The sequence below is a fragment of the Polyodon spathula genome, chromosome 17 (assembly GCF_017654505.1).
Source record: "Polyodon spathula isolate WHYD16114869_AA chromosome 17, ASM1765450v1, whole genome shotgun sequence".
Taxonomy (NCBI): Eukaryota; Metazoa; Chordata; class Actinopteri; order Acipenseriformes; family Polyodontidae; genus Polyodon; species Polyodon spathula.
In genome coordinates, this window is record NC_054550.1 from 32,433,131 (window position 1) to 32,460,190 (window position 27,060).

General features: G+C 37.9%; 1 protein-coding gene across 1 annotated transcript in view; it reads left to right on the forward strand.

Moving 5' to 3' along the window:
• LOC121329494 (steroid hormone receptor ERR2-like) overlaps positions 1 to 27,060 on the forward strand; it is a 50,400-nt gene that overhangs the window by 15,782 nt on the left and 7,558 nt on the right. The window contains exons 3-5 of the mRNA XM_041275076.1: positions 6,477 to 6,593; positions 15,618 to 15,728; positions 16,419 to 16,580. Coding sequence (XP_041131010.1) covers positions 6,477 to 6,593; positions 15,618 to 15,728; positions 16,419 to 16,580 — 390 coding nt within the window. The remainder of the gene's footprint in view (positions 1 to 6,476; positions 6,594 to 15,617; positions 15,729 to 16,418; positions 16,581 to 27,060) is intronic.

The following is a 27,060-nucleotide window of genomic DNA, read 5'->3' on the forward strand; positions in this document are numbered from 1 at the left end:
ATTCATTCAAGTATAGCATTTTACTTTTGATAACAAAGTGTTCTTCTGTAGGTCTGCTCCCACACACTGACTTACATCTATATTTATTAGGTTTTAAACCCACATCCATTTACTTTGGATTAATCATAGCTATTGTTTGCCCTATGTATGTAGACAAATGAAACCTATTTATACTACCTCTGCTGCTTGCTGACAAATCAGATATTGACAAAAAACACATTCACTTGAATAATACATTTAAAACAGAGATATATTCCTTTTCTGAAAACATGTACTGTAAACCGTGCATAAAAAAACAGATATTTACAACTAAAGTAAGCTTCACACCAAACTACAGCAGAGTGAGCTCCTGCACACTTAAGCGCAGAACCATGAAAGGAAAATTGAGCGAATACTTTTTTCTCACACTGCATTGTCGATTCGAAATCCCTGTTTTATTTTCTCTCTCATTGTGCCTCCTGTAAGTGTAATGGGACTAATCTTCCGTCGTTTGTCCGAGCCACAGGAGTTTTGTCAATAACAATCAGCGTTTGCAAAGTGTAATTAAGGACGAGACTTTTCATTAGAAAAAAAAGGAGGGGGCTGTCTCGAGGGAGAAGGCTGCCAATTAGAAACTCAAGCACGTGTCTTGCTATAATTTCAGGAGAAAAATAAGTCTTTTTTAGATTGGAGAGGGACTGGGCTGAGTCTTTCCAAGGAAAGGTCTTAATAGAATATTAATCAGAACTGGGCAGGAGCCCGGAAGAAGACGAGGGATAATTTGGGGGAGGAAAGTCATAATAAAATAAAAAATTGCTTTTAACAGAATACCAAAATTAAAGAATGGAGTAGAGAGTCTTACAATTTACATCTAACTGGAAACTTAATACTGGATGCGATCTGACTAATAAAATAATAATTAGGCTAATGAGATCTCTGAATGCCAGACGACTTTTTTAATGAGAACAAAATAAAAAGGTTAGTTTTAATTTGTGACTTAATTTTAATCAATTAGCCTTGAACAGAACCTTAGTAAAATGTGCCATTCACTGCTTGTTCTTTTATGCAAAGCCAACCACATTACAATCTGCTTAATGTAAATGAGAAGAAGAGGAGGGTCAATCCAGTCTTTTAGTTTTAAAAGAAGAGAGTTTTTTTTTCTTTTATTAAGAAAGAAGTACCACTTCAGCAACTTAGATATTTCAGATTCTTGTAATGAGTTAAAATGTCTGCAGTACAAGAGAGGTAGTGTGAGAGAATATTTCTTGTTGTTCAAATCAAATATAAGTTGGACGGATGACACACGAATGGAACTTTAATAGGATGCATCAGCGAATCGTATTTTGCAAAACACACACACATACGCACGCACACACGCACGCACACAAAAAGTACTGTACAGATGAAGGTACAGTATGGTGCTAGTATGTGTTTGGTAGTTGACAAATTTTATGACAGGGATAAATTAACTTAAATTCAATTTAATATATTTATATTAACAAACCTGTCATTTGGGACACCAGTATTATAGTACTTAACTGTCCACATTGCTTTAAACAGTATTATTCATTTGATTTTACAGATATGTAAACTACATAATTATAAATATATTTAGAAATGCACTAAAAAGGCTTCAGCTGTCTGCTGTGTCCATCATCTAGTAATGTGCTTTTACCCAACATGCCCTCTAGTGTTTTATAGATAGAAGTTACTGTACCTCTGAATGTGGTGTTGGCATTGGAAAGATGACAGGAAGTAAAGCAATTCCTTTACTGTCAAAGCCATGGCAGGCACCTATGCAAATCCAAGTCCCAAATAAAAATATTCCATAAAAGAAAGCTTGATATGACGTGTACTCACCACCACTAAACAGGTAGGTACAGCCTAATTTGAGGTGTATTTTCCAAAGCCATGACAGACAACCAAGTGTGACAACGTGTACTGTAGGCATACGTTCAGACCAAACTAATTGTTCTGAATGGGGAGAGAAAATCCTATGTGGTGAAGTCAGTTCCAGGAATGATTTCCTCTGAGCATTTTGTCCAGGACGCGACCCATTGAATGTTTCTCCTTTAACTGTGACAAGCAGTACATTCTTATACAGAATATCACCTATCTGTCTGACAAAACCCATAGTCTCTGGCGTACACCCTAGATAGTTCCATTTGTTAATTACAAATTAACGTCCCGCATTATCATCATCCATCCTTAAACCAAGTCAAGTTCATTTACCTAAAATTACACCTTCATTCTTCACCTCTTGTGCGCTACCAATCACCTGCTATTGAGCAGTATTTTTTTTTTCCTCAACTGCAGTCCATTTTTGTCCTGATTTTTAAACACAGGTGTAAAATTGGTTTAAAAAAGTAAACCGTACACATAATTTTTGTCATTTGAAGTAATAGCCATTGACAGTAATCCTGTAAAAGTCTGTTTAAATTTTGATGAGATACCTGTCATTCTACTGTAATTTACTTACGAGAACCCACTCTCCCTGGCACTGGTCCTGCAAACCCATAAAATAAATTGGGACACATACAAATCTTTTATTGGTTTAATATGTAACCTTAGAAATATAAACATGGTATTGTGTTCTCCAGCACCATTTATTCTTGGTTGTTATAACCATTTCACCTGTAAAAAAAAAGGGGTGATATTAAAATGATTCTTGAAGTGCTCCTGCCTACACAGTAACTGGTGGACTGCTCCTTGGGAAATTCAAATAACTATTGCTTGAGTATTCCTATTAAATGGATAAAGCTATGGAAATGGCATTTGATAGAGAAGAACTCTATTGTCTAAGCCATGTAGGATTTATAACCTGAGTCCAGATGATCCTTTATTAGCAAGTGATACAGACTCTCAGTGGATTGGTCGATCAGCGGTTCAGCCCCTGTCTGTGCAGAAGGGTTTGAAGCCCAGCTGAAATTGAATTCTGATCCATTGCAATTGAACAACAAGAGCACCAGCATTACATTTGTATAGCGCCAGGAAATTTATAAAAATTTATTTAACAGCTTCTGTAAATAAACGTAATGTATTGAACACATTGTGATGCGAGAACTCGTCATTCCCGGAGATTAGCAGGAAATCCAAGAGATCTTGGAAATACCTCCAATTATAATCTGTTAGAGCAGAAATGAAATGTCCGAGCTGTTAAATATAAACATACATGTGTTACTATTTGTAATCAGGATATAGGGAGGCTTGGGAATTACAAGATTGTTTTACCAAAGTTTGATGTGTTGTTAAATAGTTTAATACAAGATTCAATATAAAATATAAGCTGCTCCAACATACACTGAGCTGTGCGTTGATGATCAGAATTGAACCATTCAAGCCTCCTGACTCACTAGGAAGACACATTTGCCAATTCTTGTTATTTAGCTCCTACTTAATCACCAAAATCGATGTCCCCAAATCTTAATTCTTTCCACATTTTCTAATGTGTGTTTTTGTATCTATACAAGATCTAATGGCTTTATCAACATGTTTCCCATTAGGATATTCAATCTGCAATCCATAATCAGTGAAGGAAACAAAGTGATTGATGTAAATGTGATAAGAAAGATTACACACGGTGGATAGCACCAGTGTTACCCATTTTAATTAAATCTAAAGCAGCTTCTTTTTCTGCTGCTAATGACAATACATTCACATCAATGTTTGTTTGGTTTGATTTTTTAAATCACAGTAAGTATGATTTAGCTTCCATCCATACATTGTTAGGGAACTTTACCAGACTGTCACAAAAAAGATTCCTGGGCTCGCTGTGTAAAGTTACTTTTTCATTAGCAGACTCTTTTGGATTCAATGAAAACATCCAAACAGTATGACCCACATTATGTACTTGTACATGGTCCTGTTTGTTCAGACTTCAAGACATAAGAGGACATGCCACTGCAGTAATCTGCTTACATTAATTGTCTCAGAGCACAACAGAGCCTGAGAATTCTCAATGAATGCTAAGACCAGGAAATATAAATCAAAAGCACAATGACTTGCACACCTGTGCCAAGGTGGTGAACATGATGCAGCGTACACCACCATAGCCAAGATCTGCAATAGCATTTATTAACATATTGAGGGTGCGGAGAGGGGAATCAATTTTGGCAGAACCATATATTATAGTATAATATAGAAGGTTTACATATGTGAAGAACTTGAATGCTTGTTTTCCAGGACAGCTGACTCCTCGGGGGTTATTCTCACCCACCACTTTCTAAACCTCCATCAGGTGCCCGCTGTCTGCTTCTAGTTTCAACAACAGATTGGCAAAGGCCCGCAGCCCATTTCTTGTGCATCTGACCTTCTCTTGTCTTGCCAGCTCTCCTGGCAATGAACCATGCCCACCACATGGCATTGACACCATCGACATGGTCACAAGTGTACTGGCAGCTTCTTCTGTTCCCCTACAGCAAGCCTGGTGATGGCGCAGCAGCATATCCTATTGTCTACATTTCTGAAACAAAACACTGATATTTCTGTTGCCCAAATAAGTAATTAAGAATCCCACATCTTCCACAGAAAAATGTATATTGAAAATTGTTTTTTTAAAAGTTAATGTAGCGCATACACATTTTAAAATCATCTGGTTTTTGTTGGGGGTTTTTTGTAAAATAATGTTTGAATTTGTATAAATGGGAGCTGATGATGGCTTTGTAATTATTTTATTTGTAAATCCAATAAAACTACAAAAAATACTTTGGAACCCTTTCCTGTTATCCTAGTGAGATTTATCCCCAGAGCTGAGGGAGAGTGGAAACATGCTGAAGATAACATTTGCTTTGAGGTCTTGAGAGTGCCCCGCACTCTTTCAGGAGCGTGCCACAGGAGCTCACAATGTTGTGGCGAGTGTGACTCAAATTGCATAAGAAATGAATACTGGACATACGGTATTACAATCAGTGAAATGGGATTCGCCAGTTTGGAATGCTCTGTTTTTATCTCTTACGCTGCCTCCTCAGCACCTCTCCAGAATTGAAACTTTGATTCTGTGGAAAGAAGATCTGTCTAGTTTTTGTAGATGTGCTTCCTGTGTGTGACCAACGAGAATGTTAAGATGCATTGTAAAAAGAAAAACATGTCTGATGATGGGGCTACACATGGAAATGTTACTGCATGGTATTGCAGGCAAAAGACACATTAATCTGTGTTTAGTTTTATTATCCCCCTTGTATTAACAATATGTATGTGATACAGAATACTACTCTGCAATAGTGTATTTCAACATCAAGGCCTGGGTCCACAAATATGGACATTAAATTATTATTTAAATATTTAAATTACTTTTGTGTATAATGTTGAAAAGTACTTTAATATAATATTTCACTTTTTTTAATCATTAAAAATATTGGGCTTGACGTGTTTACTTTTGTTTTTCATCTCAGTCTCCATTGTGCTTACTTCACTTTCCAGTATTTCTATTTTTTAGTTTTCTGATTTTTATTTTGTGTCTTTGTGGGTTCTTTGAATGGTCAATGGATCACACGTTTCCAGTACAGAAACAGCATGCACTGACTGCTATTGTACATCTCTCTTTTCATTCCTTTCTTGCATAAGCATGAACTTTTCCTTCCACTTAGATTTTATTTTCCCAGGAGATACATAGGCTCAGCTAGTCTTTCTTAGCTGGGGGGGGGGGGGGGGGGGGGTTGGAGGTTGGGCTGGGACATGTTGCTGTTTTCAGCCCAAGCAGGTTTAAAATGTCCCTTGTTTTTAAAAGCTGAAATTGTTTAGTATCATTTCCTACTGTCCTGATCTAGTTTCCTAGTTTAAAAAAAAGTCTGCCTTATAACATGCATTAAATCAAACAACACAAAAAAATCCCATGACAACTTGAATAAATGACAACACAGCAGGTTGTTAAATTTTGCAGGTGTAAACTGGAACTGAATCAGACGTTTTTTGCACTGTGTGTACCAGAAAATTGCATTGGTCATGGGATTCCAAAAGATGTGCATGAAATCAAAAATTCTAAAAGGTCATATTCATTGTCATTTTTCTACTTGCCATGAATATGAATATGCTTCATATGTCTTCACAAGCATCACTGTACATTTTTATAAATAAGCATTAATCCAGCTGGTTAAAGAGTCATATCAAAAAGCAACAAAAATTAAATAAAGACAGATTGGTTTTATGAGAGAAATTGTGTGTTTGAATATGCGTGTGAATAAATATGAACTACAAAAATCAGAAAAGACTACAGTACAACACTTAATGTTGTATGTAAGGAAAACTACTGAATGTACATAAAGTATAGCTTCATGTGTGTTACAGGTCATTTACTTTAATACATTTGAAGAAAACATATTTTTAAACTTGAAAATTCAGTGCATTTCCCAATTGCCAAGGTATTTTGCTATGCTTGAAATCTGTGAAAAAGTGGGTTGTGTTGTATTAACTCTATAAAATATAGATGATGGTGATGACGAGGGGTGATTGTGTGCAACGTTGAAGCCTATCAGTAATATATGGTTTGTTGCTTGTTTTAGGTAATATTGAATACAGCTGTCCAGCCACAAATGAGTGTGAGATCACAAAACGGAGACGCAAGTCATGCCAGGCCTGTCGCTTTATGAAGTGTCTTAAAGTTGGGATGCTGAAGGAAGGTAAGAGAGAAACAGGCAGCATGCTGTATGTGAAGAAAGAAGCAAAGAGGCTTGGTGGTCCAGTGTTTAAAGAAAGGGGCTTGTTACCAAGAGGTTCCACATTCTATCCCAGTCACTGTGTGACCCTGAGCAAGTCACTTAACTTTCATGTGCTCCATACTTAAAACCAAGGTCCTATTGTAACTGCAGAAGCAGTTGTGATGTATAGTTCACCTCTAAGTCACTTTAGATAAAAGCACCTGCTAAATAATATGAACAAACTACTTAGTGTTGTAATGCTGTTCTAGAGTAAGCATAACTTTTATTTTAGCATGACATGCTTTTTTTAATGTTTTCCTGTACACTTTATTTACATGGCACAAAACCAAAATATAAAGTTAAAAAATAACATTGCCCTTAGAGTATAGACAATATATTGTGCGCTCTGCAGACAGCTTTTATTTTGCTAGACCCGCTGCACAACTGTAACAAATGTCAGCTCTTATAAGCCGATATATAATTTAAATCAAAAGTAGAGGAACCAGAAATGGACATTAATATATAGTATAAAGTTAAATCAAAAGCAGATGAACCAGAAGCGAACATTAATATATAGTGTAAGTAAATGTCAGCTTTGGTCTGAAGGTGCAGAATAACACATTCTAAGTTTTGGACCTTACAACGTAACTTACAGTACAGCCTTGTCTAACATATAGGGCAGTTATTTCTGTGTCAAAGGGTCTCAGAACAGCAATGGGAATGCATTTCATAACCTTTGCTTCTGTAACCAGAAAGATTCATCTCCAATCCCAGGTTCTGTTTACATTGACAGTATTGTGATGTCATTTTAAAAAATCACGGCACATTCATGAGGCCTTGTCAAAGAACGAGGAATGTCGGCCACTGTTTGGAAAAACACAACTGATTTTATTCCTACGAGATAGTCATAAACAATGAGCAGTTGGTAGGGACAAAAAAAAAATGCTGAATAGGTCGATCCTTACATCTGACTAATAGAAGTGTAACTGTATTCCGACTGGAAAAAAATAACTGAGTCCCTTAGTGTGCACTTGAGTGGGTCTCAGCTCTCTACGCATATTGATCCAGTAAATGTTTTCTGAACATCTCTGCTCTCTTCCTGCGGATGGTTTTTTAAAGTCGGGCCACTGGGAATTCAGTGACAATTAAACATGCTGCCAATGGATTTTTTCAGCTCAGTTTCTCCCGTGTCTCTCTCTCTTGAGAGCACAGTGTTGCAGTAACTCAGGGAATTACTTTACCTGGGCCTGCACATTAATGGCATTTTTATTTAACTGTTTCTGACTTAGCTGAGCTACATGATGAATAATGTGAAACCTGTGTTTTTTTAAGACCTTAGAGGCTACACCTCCTCCATACACACTCTCTAGTACTTTATTGCCATTACGAAACTGACTTCAAGATGTACAACTGCTTAAATATTATTGGATTGCCTTACAATAACAAGGCTCATTAAAGTGAGGTACTGTGGACAGGCATTAAGATAGCTTCATACCAGTACACATGAGTTCTGATTGAAGGGGGGCCACCAGGCGGCTGAGTTCAGCAGGGACAGCTAAACTGTGCTGATCTACTGCTAGATTCAAACACTAGAGAGGACAGGGTTGTGACTTAACCTACACCAGCAGTTTCATTGACAATGACACTTGTCTGACACTTTTGTTTGTACTCTACTTGATATTAGGTTTTAAGATGCAGGGGACCAGCACCTTAAAAAGTATTAAAAGTTGTTCAGATCTATAGAAACCAATCCACATGGTTTCCTGAATTGCACTGGTCTCCATAAAGAATACCACATGCTAATAGTCAGTAGTAGAATCAGTAAGTAATCACATTACTATGTGATGAAATATTCATGCAAATATATTACCTGGAGGAATAAAAGGCCAGGGAATAAGACATAAATGACTCACGAGTGTCAGATCAAAATGGATGATATGATCATTCATGAACCTTAGTATAAGCTCAGCTGTAATGTATATGGTACAAATCATGCAACAGAACCACATTCAAGAGCTGTATGTAATTGTATAGAGTTTTTGTTTGTTTTTTTTGTCAAAAAAGCTTGAAAGATGCTTTGAGTTAAATTTCTTTTAAGCCATAGTTGATAGTATTTCGTCATAATTGTTTAGTAGTTAGTCTGCTTTAATTAGGGCTTTATTGGATCTCTGTCTGACCACCTGTAAAACGCAGTTATATATTATATGTCTAGGTATATGATAAAATCATTTCACTCCACGTGCTCTTTTAAACTTGAATATATTTTTTTAAGTGAAATAAAACATGACATTAGCAAGGTCCTGCAAGTGTAAATCAAAACCAATCCAGGAGCTAATCAAACCCCCCCCCCCCCAAAAAAAAAACCCCAGTGAGAACTTTTTGTTCTCTTTGCAAAACAGAAATGTACACCCATAGCGGGCAGAAGGGACTTCCTGACAGCTCCCATGTTTTATCACAGTTGTTAGAAATGGGACTCACTCTTTCATTGTTTTGGAAACTGTACATTCTGTACTTGCTCACTAGAAGCAGAAAGATCATTCGAGTTCCTTGCAGAGGAAAGGTCACCGGGCATGTGTGGCAATAAAATAGGCAGCCTACTTAACACCAGTTCCGTGAAGCACCGAAACACTGTTAGTTTTTTTTTTTTTTTTTTTTTAATTTATACAAACCAACGTTTATCACTTTTCATGAAAACATCTGACTGTGGGGAATGGCATGTTTGTTTATTTGTTTTTAATTAGAAAGTGTTGTTCTGCACAAAGTGTTGTGCAAACTACTTTCAGTGAGTGCCAGTTCAAAGGAACACATTGTTCTATGTGTTTACTTGCTGATTTTTCTCTCAGTCAAGGCAGATCATGCCAAAGCAAACAGGTAGTTTGAGAATTACATTAACAGGCTTGGCATGGCGTTGCTGGGATTAAAAAAAAAAAAAAGTTTACAGTTTAATCCCTTTACATCCAAAAATCAAGTCTGTATTTCAGCATGCTGTATCAGAACTGGCCTGTTTCAATTTGATGAACTGGTCCCTTTAAAAGACCTGATGCCATCATTAATTTATACAAAATCTGGTGCGATTACAGGTGCAATAATGTAAAAAGGATACTTGGCAGTTTTATTGGTAAAGAGTTGTATGCTTTTGTTTTGATTTATGTCACATTATAATATTTAAAGAGTTATTGCCATGAAACACTTTTACACAATACTGAATTATGTTCTTTAGAAGAGCCTTTCTGATGCCCTGTACAATCACAAAGACAAAATACTATGTCTGCCAAGGGAGGTGTCTTTTCATTGCAGTTGTAGTTTACTGAACATCATAATCTGTGTTTCTCTGGAATTGCATGGTTTCATGTCTAAAAGAAGATGGGTCCACAGACAGCAGCTAAAGCTGCAGAGAGATCAACAGTATATTCTATTTTAGAAGCAAAATCTTGTGAGCATCAAACACAGGGCTCTTTCGAGCCAGTACAGAAAGAGGAAGCAATCAATAAAAGAATCAGATGTCAGGGGTGGTGGGTTTACTTTCTGATCAATCGACTGAGATCAGAGCAGTGTCTTGGGAGTTTGGAAGCCGCTAGCTCTCGAGAGCTTACGTGAGCAGAACTGAACCGAGGCAGAGCCTTGTGCGTGAAAAATGGGAAACTCAGCCTGTTATTCTCAACTTCTTTTCATATCAGATGACAAATGTTGTGCGTTGATCAGCATGCTTACCAACACTTTTTGTACAATGCAACCACTCTTTCTGCAGGGCAGGTAGAGCACGGACATGAGTTTCTAACCAGGTGTTCTTCAATGGTTCTTGTAGGGATTCCCATGGTCCCAAAGGACCTAGCCTCTGCATGAGAGTATTTAACTTGCTCTGGTGAAAATGCAATTCATGGCTTTCCCAAAGGGTCCTATAGCATGGGAGTTCATGCTGTTTTTTGTCAAACCAGGGCTAAGCTAGGATCACCAAGTTTCTTTTATCTGTGATAAATCCCAAACCATGCGTCAAAGTTGCCAATATTTTTTTAAGAAACACACTGCCAGTTTCAATCATTGATTTGTAGTATAGCAAAAACAAGTTGGTAGTATTGAACAGAAAATCTGTGTATTTTATAATCACTCAGTATAGTGTATAAATATCTAAAGATCTGTAATGTTAGCATTTTGGCAGAATTTGCACTGGAGTAAATGCTAAGTGAATAGGTATATATATATATATATATATATTATATATATATATATATATATATATATATAATGAGCGACAACCTTTAAGGTTTCAGTCAGACTGATAATTGTAAATCTCATTGGATTTTGATTGTTAGCATATGTAACTTCATTATTGGTAACACATGCATCAGATATAGAGTATAGGGGTCAGAATCTAACAAGGAAATAATGGCAAACTGCAATATGAACTAATTCATGTTAGAAACTAGAAACAAGTGTTTTAGGAACACATCATCTTCCTGCTATCTCGTGGCTAGTTTGTAACATTAACATTAACATTAGCAATAGCCTCCTTTGCACTTAGAGACCTTGATATATGTAGCCCATAGTCTGTAGGAAACTCCCAAGCCCATGCTTTTTCTTACCCACTAAGAAGCCTTTTACTTTTATTGTTACAAACCCCTCCCCCCAGGCCTGCAATACTGAAGCCTGTGTCTGTTTTGCGGTCAGACAGGTGAGAGAATTGCAACAGGCGTGAACACGTGTTCTCACGAAAAGGGGGATTAGTGGAGCTGCTGAATTACAGCCCCTCACTCTCACAATAAATCACTCCTAATGGGAGACCCAGCACTCGCAATTATAGTAACAGAGTTCTGGGACTCTCTGGACATACTTTCAACACAGAAAGGAAATAACAGCTACAGTATGAAAAGAGTCACACAAAACAGAGACGCAGTGAAGTCTGTTGAACTCTGCATTCATCTGAATAAACACAGTGCACATCTATTGGCTAGAAACTTGGACAGAACAACCCTTTGGATGAGACAATCGGCATGCAAAAGAGCCATATGAATCTCCAAGAATCTCTTGCTTACCTTGCAATACCACGCATTTTACGATGGGAAAATGCTTTGATATAGATCAGTATATTTGAAATGTTTTTCTCTGAGCCTCCTGTGTCCATTTGTGGAATCTTGTGAAAGTTTGGTTCTGCCTCACTTTTATCTCTGCACTGTAATCTGATTGAAGTGATGGTTTGGTGGGAGTATGGAAGAACAGCTTATCTAGGGTATGTTTTCCGGATGCCTTTGTTTTAGCTATGTAAAACATTTAACTGTAAAACAATGCTTACATGATGGAAAAGGGGTGGTGACTTGACAGGTCTGGCTTTCTGCAGTGCCCATTGGGTGCAGCAGGTGCAAAGTGGTCCTTTTTCTCACACCCTGCGATTAAACAAATGGCTTCAATAGGCTTATGACCTACTGAGCCGGCAACAGGGGCCCTTTGAAATATTGCTGACAGGGTTTAGCAGCGGCAGCCTTGAAACGAGAGCACGACCATGCCTCTGGGTAGAGCCTTCTGATTTTCCCAGCTAAAATAGGGTCCTGTTAAGCTCCCCATGGCACTGCCAACCATCCCAGCCATCCTGACACATTCCCTAGGAAGAGACACCCAGAACAGGTGAGGAGACTAAAATTAACCCCCTGGCTGAGACACAAAGTGAGTGAAGACAGGCCCTTTTGTAGGAGTATGCTCCGGAGGGGATTATTATTGTTTTTGGAGAGAAAGCGGAGCCCGGGTCAGCAGGCAGAACCCTCAGGGCTGCGCTAATCCCCGCACAAACACTTCCCGTGCCTGCTGAAATCCTTCCTCAAACAGGGCTCCTTTGAAGGCCGATATTTGATAACGTTGCTGTTGCTTTCTTCGCGGTGTCACAGTGTGGGGTTGTAAAAAGAAAAATGTTTGTTGATTAATCTGGGCTCACCCCTAACCCATCTGACTCCTGGAAGCGATTCGGAGGGTCATGCACACTTGGAATAGCAGCAGTGTCCCCTTCCCAAAGCCTGCTGCAGCCCTCATAGGAAAATACTCTCAGATGCATGCTTTCCGAGTCATATACTACAATCTGTCTATCTACTGTATCTATAGCATATATCTATATGTGTTTTTGAACAGGTGGTCAATGCACACTAATCTTTATTGATATGATAAACTTTTATGTAAAGAATCAGCTAAAATCCAACACGTACATCTATGCCTGCACTAAATTTTTGTCTCAGCACTTTGAGAAGTTTCCTGGTCAATTTCTCTCCCTAACCCTGCTTCAGCTGTCTTCCTGTTGTACTGCGCTATACAGTACATTATAGCAGCTTTGCCAGTTTACACTATATGTATGTAAGTGGAGCAATGAGAAAAGTAGAAAAAGAGCAGGTAGATAGATAGATAGACAGATAGACTGATAGACAGATTGGCAGACAGACAGACAGACAGACAGACAGACAGACAGACAGACAGCAGACAGATAGATAGATAGATAGATAGATAGATAGATAGATAGAGATAGATAGATAGACAGATAGATAGAAACTCCACTTTCTGATTCCAGCAAGCGTATACATAAAATGAATACAAGAATGGGGAATAATCGAAAAGAACTGACATAAGAGATAAAATAATTAAAGGGCATTATTGATCCTTCTGTAAAGAAACATCTATTTGCAATCCTTGCTTATATATTTTGTCTGTCTGTGTGATTATCTATAGAAAATGAAAAAAAGTTGTTTAAAGAAATATGATTCCACTGTGACCTGACAGTCATGTAATGATCTCCCAGCGTTTGCTGGGAAGAATAAGCTCCCACTGGGAATCATGGGTAATTAGGTTAGTGGGCTGCCAGTGTCAGGAAACTGAAAGACAGCCCTAATCAGATTCCTGTTCCGAGGGAATTAAAGAATGTATATATGCAGCAGAAATATCATGATTCCACTCATAGAAAGTAATACAGTTTATGTTGCCTAGTCATGCGTACAGGTTGTAGCTTGAAAACCAATGTGGCCAAAGGCAAACGCTAATACATATTTTCAAAACAGTGTTCTATGCAGTTTATTAAAGGTTGAAAGGCAGTTGCCAACCTTTGTATTGATAATTTAATTAAGTGCAGTCAACAGAATTCTGATTTGACAGGTGTACATTAAAAAGAAAACACCTCCTTCAGTAATGGTTCTTCCCCAGTTAATTGACTACAATTCCAAACACTGGTATTATTGAACCTGTTGCAGAACTTTCAATGGATCCAGTTCAGCTGAAGTGTTTCCACAATAACTGCTTTTATAGCACAAAATGATTGATTGCCATGTATGACAGCCAGTTCAGAGCATCTATATCCATATAACGATGTTAGCTTTCTCTTGCAAAAACAATACAAGCAAACACAAACATGACCAGTCCACATGTGGATCATACGGTAGCAACTAAATGCTGATAAATTGCACTTCTGGAAAGTGTTCACTGTCTTACTGAACTGGAAAGTCAGGTGACTCCTCTCTTGAGGAAATACTGTATTACCTTCCTTCCTTCCTTCCTTCCTTCAGTTTAGGTGACTGGAGAATCTAAACAAAAACAAACAGATCCTAATGCTGAGCAATAAAAGGCTTCCCAAATGAACTCACATACAATTATGCATGAATCATTTGTATTTGGCTTCATTTGGTCACTTCTCTATATCATAAAGATTTTACTACAGTATTTTAATTGTGTTTAACTTTCTTTATGCATCACAAGTAATAATGCTGAAATTATTACTATTATCATTTATTTATTTATTTTTTGCATAAGACTATTTTCAGTTCTACAGGATGTGTTGATTTCCCCCTGCTCAATTGTATGCAAGATTCTCAGGCATATAGAAAAATCATACAAAGATTTCCTTTCAAGAGTGAATGGTAGTGCCAAGGCTGGTGGTTGCATGAGGTCTTTGTTGTCTACAGACAGCTGTCTTTAACATAAAATAAAATCTATTCCTACACCAAACACTTCACTGACAGAGAAAGCAGAGAAGCAGAATGAGGGAGTTGAGATGTTTTGTGTTAATTGCTTGTAAGTTAATAAAAAGTTTAAAAAAAAAAAGGAGAAAGTGAGAATCACACCCTCAGGATCATAGCAAAACAAGTTTAAAGTGCCACTTGATCTATCACACAATAATAATAAAACAAAAAAATTGTATTATCTTGCATTAGATAATACATAACATCTGTTATGGACAGGGCTGACATTTCCTTATTTTCCAGTGTTATACAGGCTACCTCATTATAACACTGTCCCTGGGTGATAAGGACTCTGCATGTTATAATAGATTGTGTCAAAATGAAGACATTTCAATAGAAGAGCTAGAATTGTTGCAGTAGGGATAGTGTAAATAAATATTATTCATGCAGCTCTGTAGGAAGCAGGATACTAAAAAAAACATTGTTCTACTGAGCAGCCTTCCTCTACTGTGATTTTACAAAACCAGGGTGTGTAGCATGTTGTGTACCTGCCAGTTCATTAGTATTCTGTCTGTCTTTCCTAAAAAGAGAAATAATTAGTCCTGGTCTGTGGGATCGTTGACCCCACGTTAAATATTCATATGTTTAGAAATCTGCCAGCACTCGCCATGTCATAGACTAGCCAGGCATGTTACACAAATGGGCAGATTTCGTACTGTTGACATTTTTTGTTTTTTGTTCACCGACCATATGCTTTCAGAATCCATCACATATCATGCCCTAAATTTGCTTTTATATAAATTCTTTCAGTCACTGAACGTGTGACTTCTATGTTTCATCTTTTGCTGAAAAAAAAATCATCTTAAAAATCATGTGTGCATGTCAAGCAGAAAATTCTTCTGCAGAATTTTTTTTGTGTGTTTTAAGTACCCTACAGTAAGGTAAACATCAAAATGTAAACGTGCAGGTTTATTTACTGGAACAGTACATTACAGTAAGTTAAATTAAATGATAATTAGGTCTTTTAGTACACTGTAGGTGTGAATGCCAGTGAGTGTGTGCTGATGTGTCGATGCTTTCCCTTCAGGTGTGCGTCTGGATCGTGTTCGGGGAGGGCGACAGAAGTATAAGAGGAGGATGGATGCTGAAAACAGCACCTATCTGAGCCTGACACTGCCACCCCCAGCAAAAAAACCATGTAAATACTCTCCTGTTCCTGTTCTTTCAAGTGAATACATTGACTGCTGCTGTATGTACATGCATCTGTACAGTTACTGATTCTGGTGGGTTCAACAGTAAGCACGGACCACAAACATCCATTTTCTAATTGGTGCAGAGAAGGTGGGATTTTTCTAAGCCAAAAAACTCAAACGAATTTCTGGCATGACCAGGCTTTGCTGTGTAAATAATTTTGTTTAAAAAAAACAACGGCACTGTTTAATTGTAGTTATTTTCCTGCAAATCACCAGAGCATAGCATAGAAAATGACTGAATTAAAACAGAATCTAAAACCACTAATGACAACTGCATTTGTTTGTTGGTTTGTTTTTAATAGAAAACAAATGTTTCCTTCCAATTTATTCCTTGGTTGATCCAACAATTATGTATATAAACCTTTAGGCAATAACATTTTATCATGCAAATAGACTGTCTAAAATCAATATTATACATTAACCTAAAAATAATTTAAACAGAATGTTAATCAACTAAAAATGTTGTCAGACTTTGGAATCTGCGAATACATTCAGACAAATCAGGTACAGATTGTCACCCCGTGCGTAGAATATTCAGCACATCCATCTTCAAGAGCCTTCAGATGGTTGACATGCATTGCTGCAGTGCAGGTTGATTTGCACTGTATTGAAAGTAAAAACTCTTTTTATTCTAGTAACAAAGATCGTCTCTCACCTGTTGGTGGCGGAGCCAGAGAAGATCTATGCCATGCCAGACCCCACAGTGCCAGAGAGTGACATCAAGGCTCTCACCACCCTGTGTGACCTGGCGGACAGAGAGCTGGTCGTTATAATTGGATGGGCCAAACATATCCCAGGTAAGAAACCTCCCAGCTCTTTCGATTTCTTTGTAGAAAACACCCAGCACTACACTCCTTGAACATCCTTATGATTTTTTAATTAACAGAAAACATCAAGAAAGCTGAAACCTTTCCCAGTGACATAAGAAAGCATCGTTGAAACAGATTACATTTTGTGGCAGCCTTTTTTTTGCAGTTTGATGATCATTGAAATGTGAATATTATGTCTGATGTAATAAAATCCCTCCATAAAAAGCCTCCATAGCCTATTAGGAGTGAAAGTGCACTGGGGAACCAGGGAGTAGCCTTTATGTATCTCTGGGTAGCCCCTTACCTCTCTGTGTGGTTGGCAATGGATGAGTGAAGATACCCCCCCTCATATCTGAATTAACATTTGCTGCAAATGTGCACCTGGGGTAGAATCAAAGTCAGTCCAAATAAAATCAATAAACTGCACAGTAAAAAAAAAAAAGATTTAAAAGGAGTTGGTCTATTGAGCTCTCTTTATATATATTCCATTATTACTCCAGAGAGAGAGGTGCTCTCAAGAAATAATAGCAGTACTTTGTTCAAAATGAATAACATTGACATATTGATTTGCAATAATAATAATAATAATAATAAAATAATAATAATAATAATAATAATAATAATTTAAAAAGTGATAGTAAGAATGTCAGAATGTGAATATGGACAGCCAGGCAGAGGTTACAGGAGGGAGGCAACACCAGTCCAGGCTCATTATTTTAAATGGTTTGAACATCAGAATGATTGACCTGTTTGTTATTAACTAAAATACTGTTTAAACTTATAAAACACTTAATATGTGTAATTATTACCTCACTACAGTGAATTAAAATTGAAGTTAAAATTAAAATATTGGAAATATTTTGTGATTATTTAAATATTGCTGCACATCTCTTTGTAGACAGTTTTCCTTACAAACATTATATTGCTAGGCTACGTGTACTTTAAATAAGAAGTCCCTCCCAACCAAACAATAGTAGTGATTATTGAGTGATTAATTTAATAGCAGTCACTGAGAGAGCAATGATTTTTTTAAAATAAAAATATATTACAATTTCAAACAGATAGCATTTCAGCACACCTGTTTACACCTGTTGACACACACAGAAATGGGAACCTTGGGGGTTAGTGATGTTGATCATTTTGGGACACAACTAACACTGCCTGAGGTGAAGCTCCATTGAGGCCAAGGACATCCACAGCACGGTTTGCTTGGCCGTGACATAATTTACAACATTTTAATGATGGATTGCATGTATTCCATGATGGGGTTTCCATAGGGATGTCCTTGCAAGACCTTGTGTTACGAAGCAGTTTTGCTCCATTTTCAGGATTGCCTGTAATCAGGTGCAGGGGGAGGTGTTATCACATAAGGAGATTAGCCGGATGGTATCAGTGTAACCCCTTCACACTGAGGAGTGCTGCTGCGCTGCGTCAGCGAGGAAAGGGTTACAGACCTGATTACTCAGGGGTGGATCACAACTGACCCAATAACTCAGCACAGCAGGGGAAGATGTCACAGCAAATCCACTACGGCAAGCCTGTGCACAGTTAAAAACACAAGCATGATTAAAAACAGGGAGCTTCGGTTACTGTTATCAAGCATCATCGTTCACGACAGCTGGGCAGTTTAGGGTTTTCGTTGCAATCTGTCCCTGTGCAGTTTCCTGGTTTGGACCCATATTTGCTTTACATTCTCCCAAATCCCTTTACATTTGCCTACTCTTTGGTTTGCAAAGGATTCAATATAATAACAATCGCGTCACTAAGAAGATTAGCGTAAGCAGATTAAAATGTGCCTGTTGAAAAGCTAGCCAAGTTGTTAAGTGTGAACGTTTGTGTTTATATCCCCGCTTGTTATGTACTAGGACCTCGTCAATAGTGTCAGTGTTGTACGTGAAGGTGTAGTGTGCTGGTGAAAAGTGCAGGTCAATATCCAGGACAGTTACACATTTGTTTTGCACAGGATGCCCACTTTATGCATATGACATCCTCTGTCGATTATGGAAAATCAAATGTTGAGTCATGGATGAGCCTTTTTTTATTGGTTAAAAAGTGCAAATGTGACATGGAGGGTCCAGAACTCGTTCTGCATGCGTCATGGTTTCCTGGGGCATTGCAGTGGAACACACATCTGGCCACATTTTTAACTGCTGATTACATTTTGATAGATTTTTGTAGGCCCTGGGCATTGGAATTAAAAAGATTAACAGTTCATTATGAAGTGGGTTGCGTTGATTAGAAAAAAAACAGATGTACAACGACCGAGTCAAAAGGTAACAATAGATCTGTCAAGACAATGGATACTTAGGAAGCTGATTGATTTTTCATTACTCCTTGGACTTGCTTTTTTTTAAAAGCATTTATACAAGCAGATACTCTGGAGGTCATCCGTCAAAGTGCAAAAAAAATAAAAAATAAAACTGGAATATGTTCATCTGTTATGATGCACATCAGAATTTGGTTGTCACGGGTTTTATCTGCACTCACTGGTTTAATTACAATTCATCATTTACCATGTAACAATTCTTACAGTATATTGCTGGCATTAACATTGTTGTATTTTATTTAACTGCTAAACCTAATAAACTTCATAATGCCCTCAAAGGGCCAACTGAATCAAGGCGTCAGTAGAAAGTCAAATACTCAGATATCTGTCTTGCACATATAACACTTCTGTATATAAAATTTAAAAAAAACAGTTGTTGCAGAGGTATATCAAGCTCTGCAAGAGCTGTGTTATGTACAATATTTCGGAACGTTCTGGTACTGCCACTGTGGTATTTAATCTGCTGTTGATTTGCTTGCAGTTAGGGCTAACAGTACAAATTTGTCCCTTTAAATGCATCGGTGCAGAGGCTAGCTCATCTAATTTGATTGACTTTACATTGATGAGAATGAGCCTGTGACAGATAGCTTACAGTTACAAAGGTACTAAAGGCCTTTGACACGTATTGCTATTTGTTGGGTAGCAGTCAATTCCTCGTTCCTTAAAAGACAGAGAAGCGTTCTGCGTTAGTTTACAATGGTATCTACCATTCCTTCATCTTTACCCTATACCAATCCTTGATCTAACAAATACTGCAAATACTGAGTGCAATGAGGGGTCAGACACCCAGGACAGAGGAATCATATCTATACACTGACCATATGTGTCTATTAATAAGTATTGGCATGTTCTATTTAATTTCCAGTTTATATGTGTACAGTATATTTACACATTGTTAAAATATGCTAAATTGATATACCCACATTTTCAAATGCATGCTGTATGCTTCCAGAACATTAGTCATTTCAAGAAATGTCTGGATTATTTTAACAATATATTGAAATATAATGGCAATGGAACTTTTACATACAATATGCGAAGCAACCAATTCATTTTTTTCTCCTGCTGCCTTTTTTTTCTATTAAATTCTCAAATCTAGTTACTGTGTTGCAATGCTGATCCCACTCAAGCTTTGTAATCTCCTTGTAATAGAGTGTGAATACAGCAGGAGAATGGCCAGGCGATAAATCAGCACCTCATCAGCACACTTTATTAAATACAGAGACCAACAGACAGCTTTTAGTATATTCAATTTATTGTCTGACGTAGAGTTATAAAGATAAATCGAGTAATCAAGGGGATGCTGCAACTAAACATCAATGAGGCATACTAGAGATTTCGAGAGAAGCTGAGGGGAGGGAAGTGATAGCAGGGAGTGATCATATCAGCTCTGTGGAAAACGGAATGTGGTCAGCTTATACTGTGTTTAACCTAGAATTTGCTTGGCCAATGGCCTGTTTGCAGGACTCCTGGTTATACAAACATTCTCTTTAATCTTAGAATTTTATACAGTTTTGTATTTGGAATTGTGCTATTTGCAATGGTACTTGCAATTTATAATGCTGCAGAAATCCCTATTCATATCTGCAGTAAGCCAAATGATGTTCCACAAATATGTGCAGAGTAACTAAAAGGACATTTCCCTTCAGTGCTCCATCGAATAGCAGTTTTACAAACACTCAGCTCTGGCGTTGTGAGTGTGTCTCTGTTGACTTTTTGCCAGTGCACATACTGTACCTATATCTGTCTGAAACATTGGCGGGTTCTACCAATGTTTCCGCTGCCATTGCGAGCGTCAGCACTGCCCTAAAGGGTATGGAAACATAATTTAAAAAGCTGACAGTGCTGAAGCTAGTGCTTTTATTTTAATTTGTTTTGTTTGGATAGATAAGGAATCATTGACATCCATGCAAAGGTTTCTCATCAGGAATTTACCAGGAGATAGATAACATTGCTTTAATGTATAAACATTTGCCATAGTAAAAGCAAAGTAAAGGTTAACAAATCATAGTTAAAGCATGGTAAAGCATAGGGAAGCATTGTAAAGAATAGCAAGGTATGGTAAAGCATATTAATAAACATGGCAAACTAGGGTGAACTATCGTAAATGCAAAGTATTACCACGGGAAAGCATGGTAAAACTGCAAAAATACAGTACAGTGGTACATTTTTATAAGGGGCATGGTGCAAATTATGACAAACTGTTGTTTCTAAGATCCCCAAAATGAAATAAAATGCAATATGCACCCCTGAGACAGGGCGACACTCAGTTAAGGGGCCTGGATTTGATACAGATTATTACTAAGGGTATTTTTGACATTCGCTCACTCGAATACTGAGCCCCTTTTTGTGAACGGCAGTGACCAAAGGTTAAATGAGCTGGCATGAGACTGGTGACCCGAATTAGGGTCAGGTGATTTAGCAGCCAGAGATAAATATATATAAAATGGTACCTATAAAATAATTAATGTAAAACCTACTTTAAAACAGATAATATGATACTATATGTGTGTATAATGCCTGGTGTGTTATTTTCTTCTGTTTGTAAGGATTCTAGACCGTGATGATTCATATTTTGGTTTTGCTGTGAGTCAGTCTGAGAATCAGTGGCATCAAGAATAGCATTCCTCGACTTCAAGGCTATATTACTACAACATGTCCCCAAGAAAAAGTCCCCACAAAGATATTAACTCCTGGAAAAACAATTCTGTGGGGATGTCCCCACTTTATAAAACACGTTTTTAAGAACTAAACATGCCTTAAAAAAAATTCCAAAATATTTAGTTTGTTGTCAACTTGTACTCTGTGTGGATTTTTCTGACGGAGTTAGGAATAATGAATAAAAATATGAGAAGTCAATGAGAAGTCCCCACAAATATAAGAATGCAAACGTGTGTGTGTGTGTGTGTGTGTGTGTGTGTGTGTGTGTGTGTGTGTGTGTGTGTAAACAAGGTTCCTCTGGTACAGTGTAGTAGCAGGTTATTAGTGTGTATGAATACTCTCAAGGACTATATTTTCATAAAATTATGGTAACTATAGAGACAAATAGCATTAGTAGGTTTAACATATTAAGAGTTGATATTACAGTTAAGAGTTGACAGGGACCTTGAACTATAACATTTACCGAATGTTAGGGTGTGAGTGGGGCCATTTTGTACAGTAAAACTGTTGAAGAACTGTAACTGATAAACCCTGAAGCATTTCCTCCATTTTACAGACTACTTCAGAATCAGTGAAATAAATTGATAAAATTGATAGTTGCAAAAAATAAAACAGAAAAAGAACCTGTGAGACTTGTCACTTTTTATCTTGATTTTTACATCGCCTTTAAATGTTATCATTTTGGAAACTTCGATTTGGAAGCAACAGTGTTTTAACTGGGGAGATTTATAAATAGACGTTGAAAGGGTACTCTGCTTGCTGAAGTGAGATTGCCCCTAGTTACAGCTGCAGCTTTAGGGCCGTTTTCCTGCTTGATTGTTAGCCGTGATAGATCTGCCCCTGTCGGGTAAGAATTACTCTCACTAAAAAAAAACCAAGCACTGTGATTGAGAATGAAATATGAAGGGGCTGCAACTGGAGGGGCCACAGAGTCTCATAATTACATCTCCTTTTATTACCACGACTATCCCCCAGGGAGACGGAAACAATAATACATGAATAGAATATGAACTCCGCTCAGCACAAATTAGGAGATTTGAATTCTCGACCCAGCTCTAAAAAATGAACCAGCCTCTGATCATTGGTACAAAGCGGCCCTGCAGATCTAATCACGTAACAGCCCATAAAACACACCCTCTATTATTTTTTATTTTGTTTTTTAATAAAGAAAACGCACCACATTTTTTTTTAAAAAGTGTCCTCCCTACTGTATGATTCTGAACAGATCTGTTTCAAGATAAAGATGACAGTTTGAAATTTATCAAGTGAGAAAGAGAGATTGCCCTCTCCCTCTTACTTTTTTTTTTTTTGCTGGAAGCTAAATAAATCGCATTCCACTGACTGGGAGAGCCGGGAAGCTCAGATACAGGCTCTGCTGATTATATAGACGCATTCAATTTTAATCACTTCGGAGAATCTATTTATCTTTTTACTGTCACTTTTACTGTTTAATCTTTTTTTTAGGCATTTCTCTACCCGCTATCTATTTTTTCCTTCTTTTTTTTTCTTCCCACAGCAGGCGATGTTTTTTTTCACACACTTGCTTGTGAATCGACATGTGCTGTACACAATTTGCATACCATACGGTGAGCTCTCTGTCAGCTGCATGTCAGCACATTTTAATTGAAAGGCTGTGGAGTCAGGGTCAGGGGTCAAGGAGGGACCTTTAGCGAAGTTACTTTATCAGCCACCAAGGAAAGATCAAAACCATTTAGCCAAACAAGGTTTATAATAAATTGCTTTGCCTAGGACAGTGGTACAACAAAGTCTGGTTAGCCAAAAAGTATTACCTTCTGCCATTAGAATTACACCCCTGCCTAACATGGACAATTTAAAATGAGATCTGGCTGGTCCAGGCTCCTTTATTTTTACCCATTTCAGCATATACTGCATAGTTAGAAATTGCACCATAATGCATAATGCTATCGTAGTGCAAAGGATATTTTCAGGACTAATGTATCCAGAATACAATTGTATTCACTTAGGTATGGTTTTCTTTTAAAGACAAAATATTTAGTAAGCAAGGTGTCTAAGCAGGGTAAAACTGGCCGCAAATACCCCACTCCCATCATTTTTGCATGCATCCGTCTGTCCCATTATTTATATTACATGTGCACTGCAACCCTTCTTTTGCCATGATATTCTGAGGAGTAAAAATGATCACGACTGAACAGATCTGTCAGCTCTCCCTGTCATAAGTATAAAAAAAAAGTCTAAACCACGTTAAAAGTGAAATGAGCGATGAACCTCTTGCTGGTGCTGCTGTCGTTTGCATCAGAGCAGAGGGGCAGAGCTGTCACTTCCTGTGTAACAATATAGAACATCTCTCTCTCTAATAGCCGCACACAACTGTACAATAGAAGGTATTCAGAGAGACAGAGATGCATGGGATTCTGTAGTGATGTCTTTCTGACTCATACTCTCTCTCTCTCTCTCTCTCTCTCTCTCTCTCTCTCTCTCCTCATACGCAACCTCTCGATCTCTCTCTCCTCTCTCTCTCTCTCTCTCCTCTCTCTCTCTCTCTCTCTCTCTCTCTCTCTCTCTCTCTCGCCTGCTCCTTACAGCACAGACTGAAAGAAATTGAAACACCAGGGTATTGTCAGCCCAGTGTACTTCAAGGGAAGGACACAGTACCTCATGTTTTCACAACTTTATATTCAACAGCAATGACATGATATTACTGTACACGGGTTTAAGGCTATCGGGTGGAAAAAATGTTAACAGACCCAAACTGCATAATAAAACTAACAGTAATGTGAACATGAATCAATTAACAGGCTAGTCTAAACATATATGTACAGTGCTTGTGTGAAATACAGATAATATGTACAGTAGATCAATGTAAATATGTGTGTAATACTATACACGTGAATTCAACTGCTATAATGCATTCTATATTAAGCACTAGGCTTAAATATTAGACCTATGATTTTTTTTTTGGTACTGTATGACACTAGTGTATCCCCATATCTCCTGACAGATCATTTGAGAAAGCTGGTATCATCATTTTTACAATTAGCAACTCAGGATCAGAAGACATAAACAGCGCCTTTTCTGTTCCTAGAGGTTATTGTTTTTCTTATTTAGGCGTTTAGAAGATTAAAATCGGAAGTGCTTTTCCTTGGTATAGACTTCTACATTAGTTTGTTCAATATTGTGTCATGTTTGGTCATGCAGAAAACCTGTAGGTTGGAAATGAAGATGTAAATATTGATATTTCATTAGAGGAAATCACCTGCACAAAAGGCACTTAACGTGGCTGCCTCGGTGCAGAAAGGCTTCTCAGGCTGCAGCGGGAGACTGACCCCAGTGACTCCAAGTCACTTCATTACTGAATTCAATTGAGCGGAAAGAGCCACTCCAGACACAGTATCCCGTTTGGAACGTTTATTTAAGCTTCAAAGGAAAGACTCTTACCTTGTTTACGTTTGAAGGTGATTTGTCTTCAATTGTCTTAATTCAAACCCTTCAAACTCACCTCATATTACACTCATTTGGCATGCATAGTTAACTACCCAGGTAAACTCCTTGCTTCAGTTCATGTATTTTATTTGTTCCATATTGTGCATAAAAAAAATGAAAAAGAATAACTAGACCTTACCATATGTGTGAATGCTAGGTAGTTGAGGTTTGCTGCCTTGTGCTCTCAGTCACATTTTTCTTTGCAAAACCACACAGCTCATAACACAGACTTCATCAAGTCCCAGTCAACATATCTGTCTTGGGCTCCCAAGTGACATATCTGGTAAAGGCACTGCACCTGGAGTGCAGGATGCACCCTATAGCTTCGAGATCGCTGGTTTGAATCCAAGCTACGCCACAGTCCACCGTGGACGGGAGTTCCCAGGGGGCGGCGAACAATTGGCCAAGCGCTGCCCGGGTGGGGTAGGGGTTAGGTCAGCTGGGGAGTCCTTGACTCACTGCACACCAGCGACCCCTGTGGCTGGCCGGGCTCCTGCAGGCCGGCCTGTATGCAATTCAGAACTGCGTGGTCCTCCGACGCTGTAAGTTCTGGATATGGCTTCATAGCGGGCTTGCTGAGCTGAAAAAAAGCTTGTCTCTCCTGAGTTAGTTCGGGGGTTGCAGTGGAGAACCACGTTGAATAATAATTGGACATTCCAAATTGGGAGAAAATTGGAAAATTAATACAAATAATTGTTTAAAAAAAAACACACAGATCTGCCTTGACACTGTAAACACATTTTTTAAATCCCTACAATTCTTTGTCTAACAGATTTAGTGGTAGAATTAACTTAGCAGAGAAACAAAATAGACATGCTTGCCTAAGTGCAGAGTGGGCTGTATATTAAATGCATTCACAATACACGAAACATACATGACCTGGTTTCGTTCTCTGTTTGGCGAAGGAGTCGAAGTTGGTCTGCCTGTCCGACCCTGCAGACAGTCTGCCTTCTCCACAACAGTGTTCTGTTTGATCGGACGCCTCTATTCTTGTACCTATTGATTACCCTTCACATTGTGAAGGCAGATTACAATCTGTTAATTAATGTATCCTAAAGCACTTTTTGTGTTCATCAGCCCGATAATAGAAATGGGACACTCGGGTACCCCCTTTCCCACAGTGGCACAACCTCTGAAAAGTGTCAGGTTGATAAACATCACCTACCCCTACTCCTCCAGAAATGAGATAAAAAAAAAAAATATATATATATATATATATATATATATATATATATATATATATATATATATATATATCTATATATATATATAAATCTGCCCTGGTCAATACAGTAATCATCAGCCTTTTAATTACAAGGCAGAAGATAGTAACTCAACAGTAAACAGTAAAAGCAATCATTTTAATCATCAGACTGTGTGAGGGGGGCTAATAGGCTGTCAGAATAGGATGCCTTGAGGTAAACGTACTGAATGTTCAGGGACCGTGGAGGAGAGAGAGAGAATGAGGAGTGTTAAAGTGTTTATTGACATCCAAGTAAAAAGGAGAGATGGCTATCTACTATCTATCTATCGATCTCTTTCTTGTGATAGATTTATTCTTTCTTAATTTCTGGGTTCATTATTTATTTTTTGGGCCTTTTTATTGAGGTTCAGGAGTTCATATCGGCTTGCTTAAAATGAAAAGGTTAAGTAAAGAATTGGATGTTTGTATCTTGACTAACAAGCTATTTTTACCTGCCTGGTGTGACCTGGTATTTAAGGTATTCAATGTTGATAGAAACAACCTAACAAGTAAACAAGGGAGCTGCATATACTGTTGGCTTACAGGCTGAAGTGTCTAGACTCCCTCTCGTTGTTTCCTTCGTGCTGTTTTATTCCACAGAGGGAGTGCACTTGCCATCTATGGCATTAGTAGCAAAAATGGAGGACAAGCACTGCAGGTCAAAAAAACTCACTCGTGCTATTGAGTGAGCTCCAGCATTTAGACATTTAGACATGGTTTCAAATAAAGCACTGCAAACAGGGGGACCATACTGTGCAGATCTGCATATTTGTTTA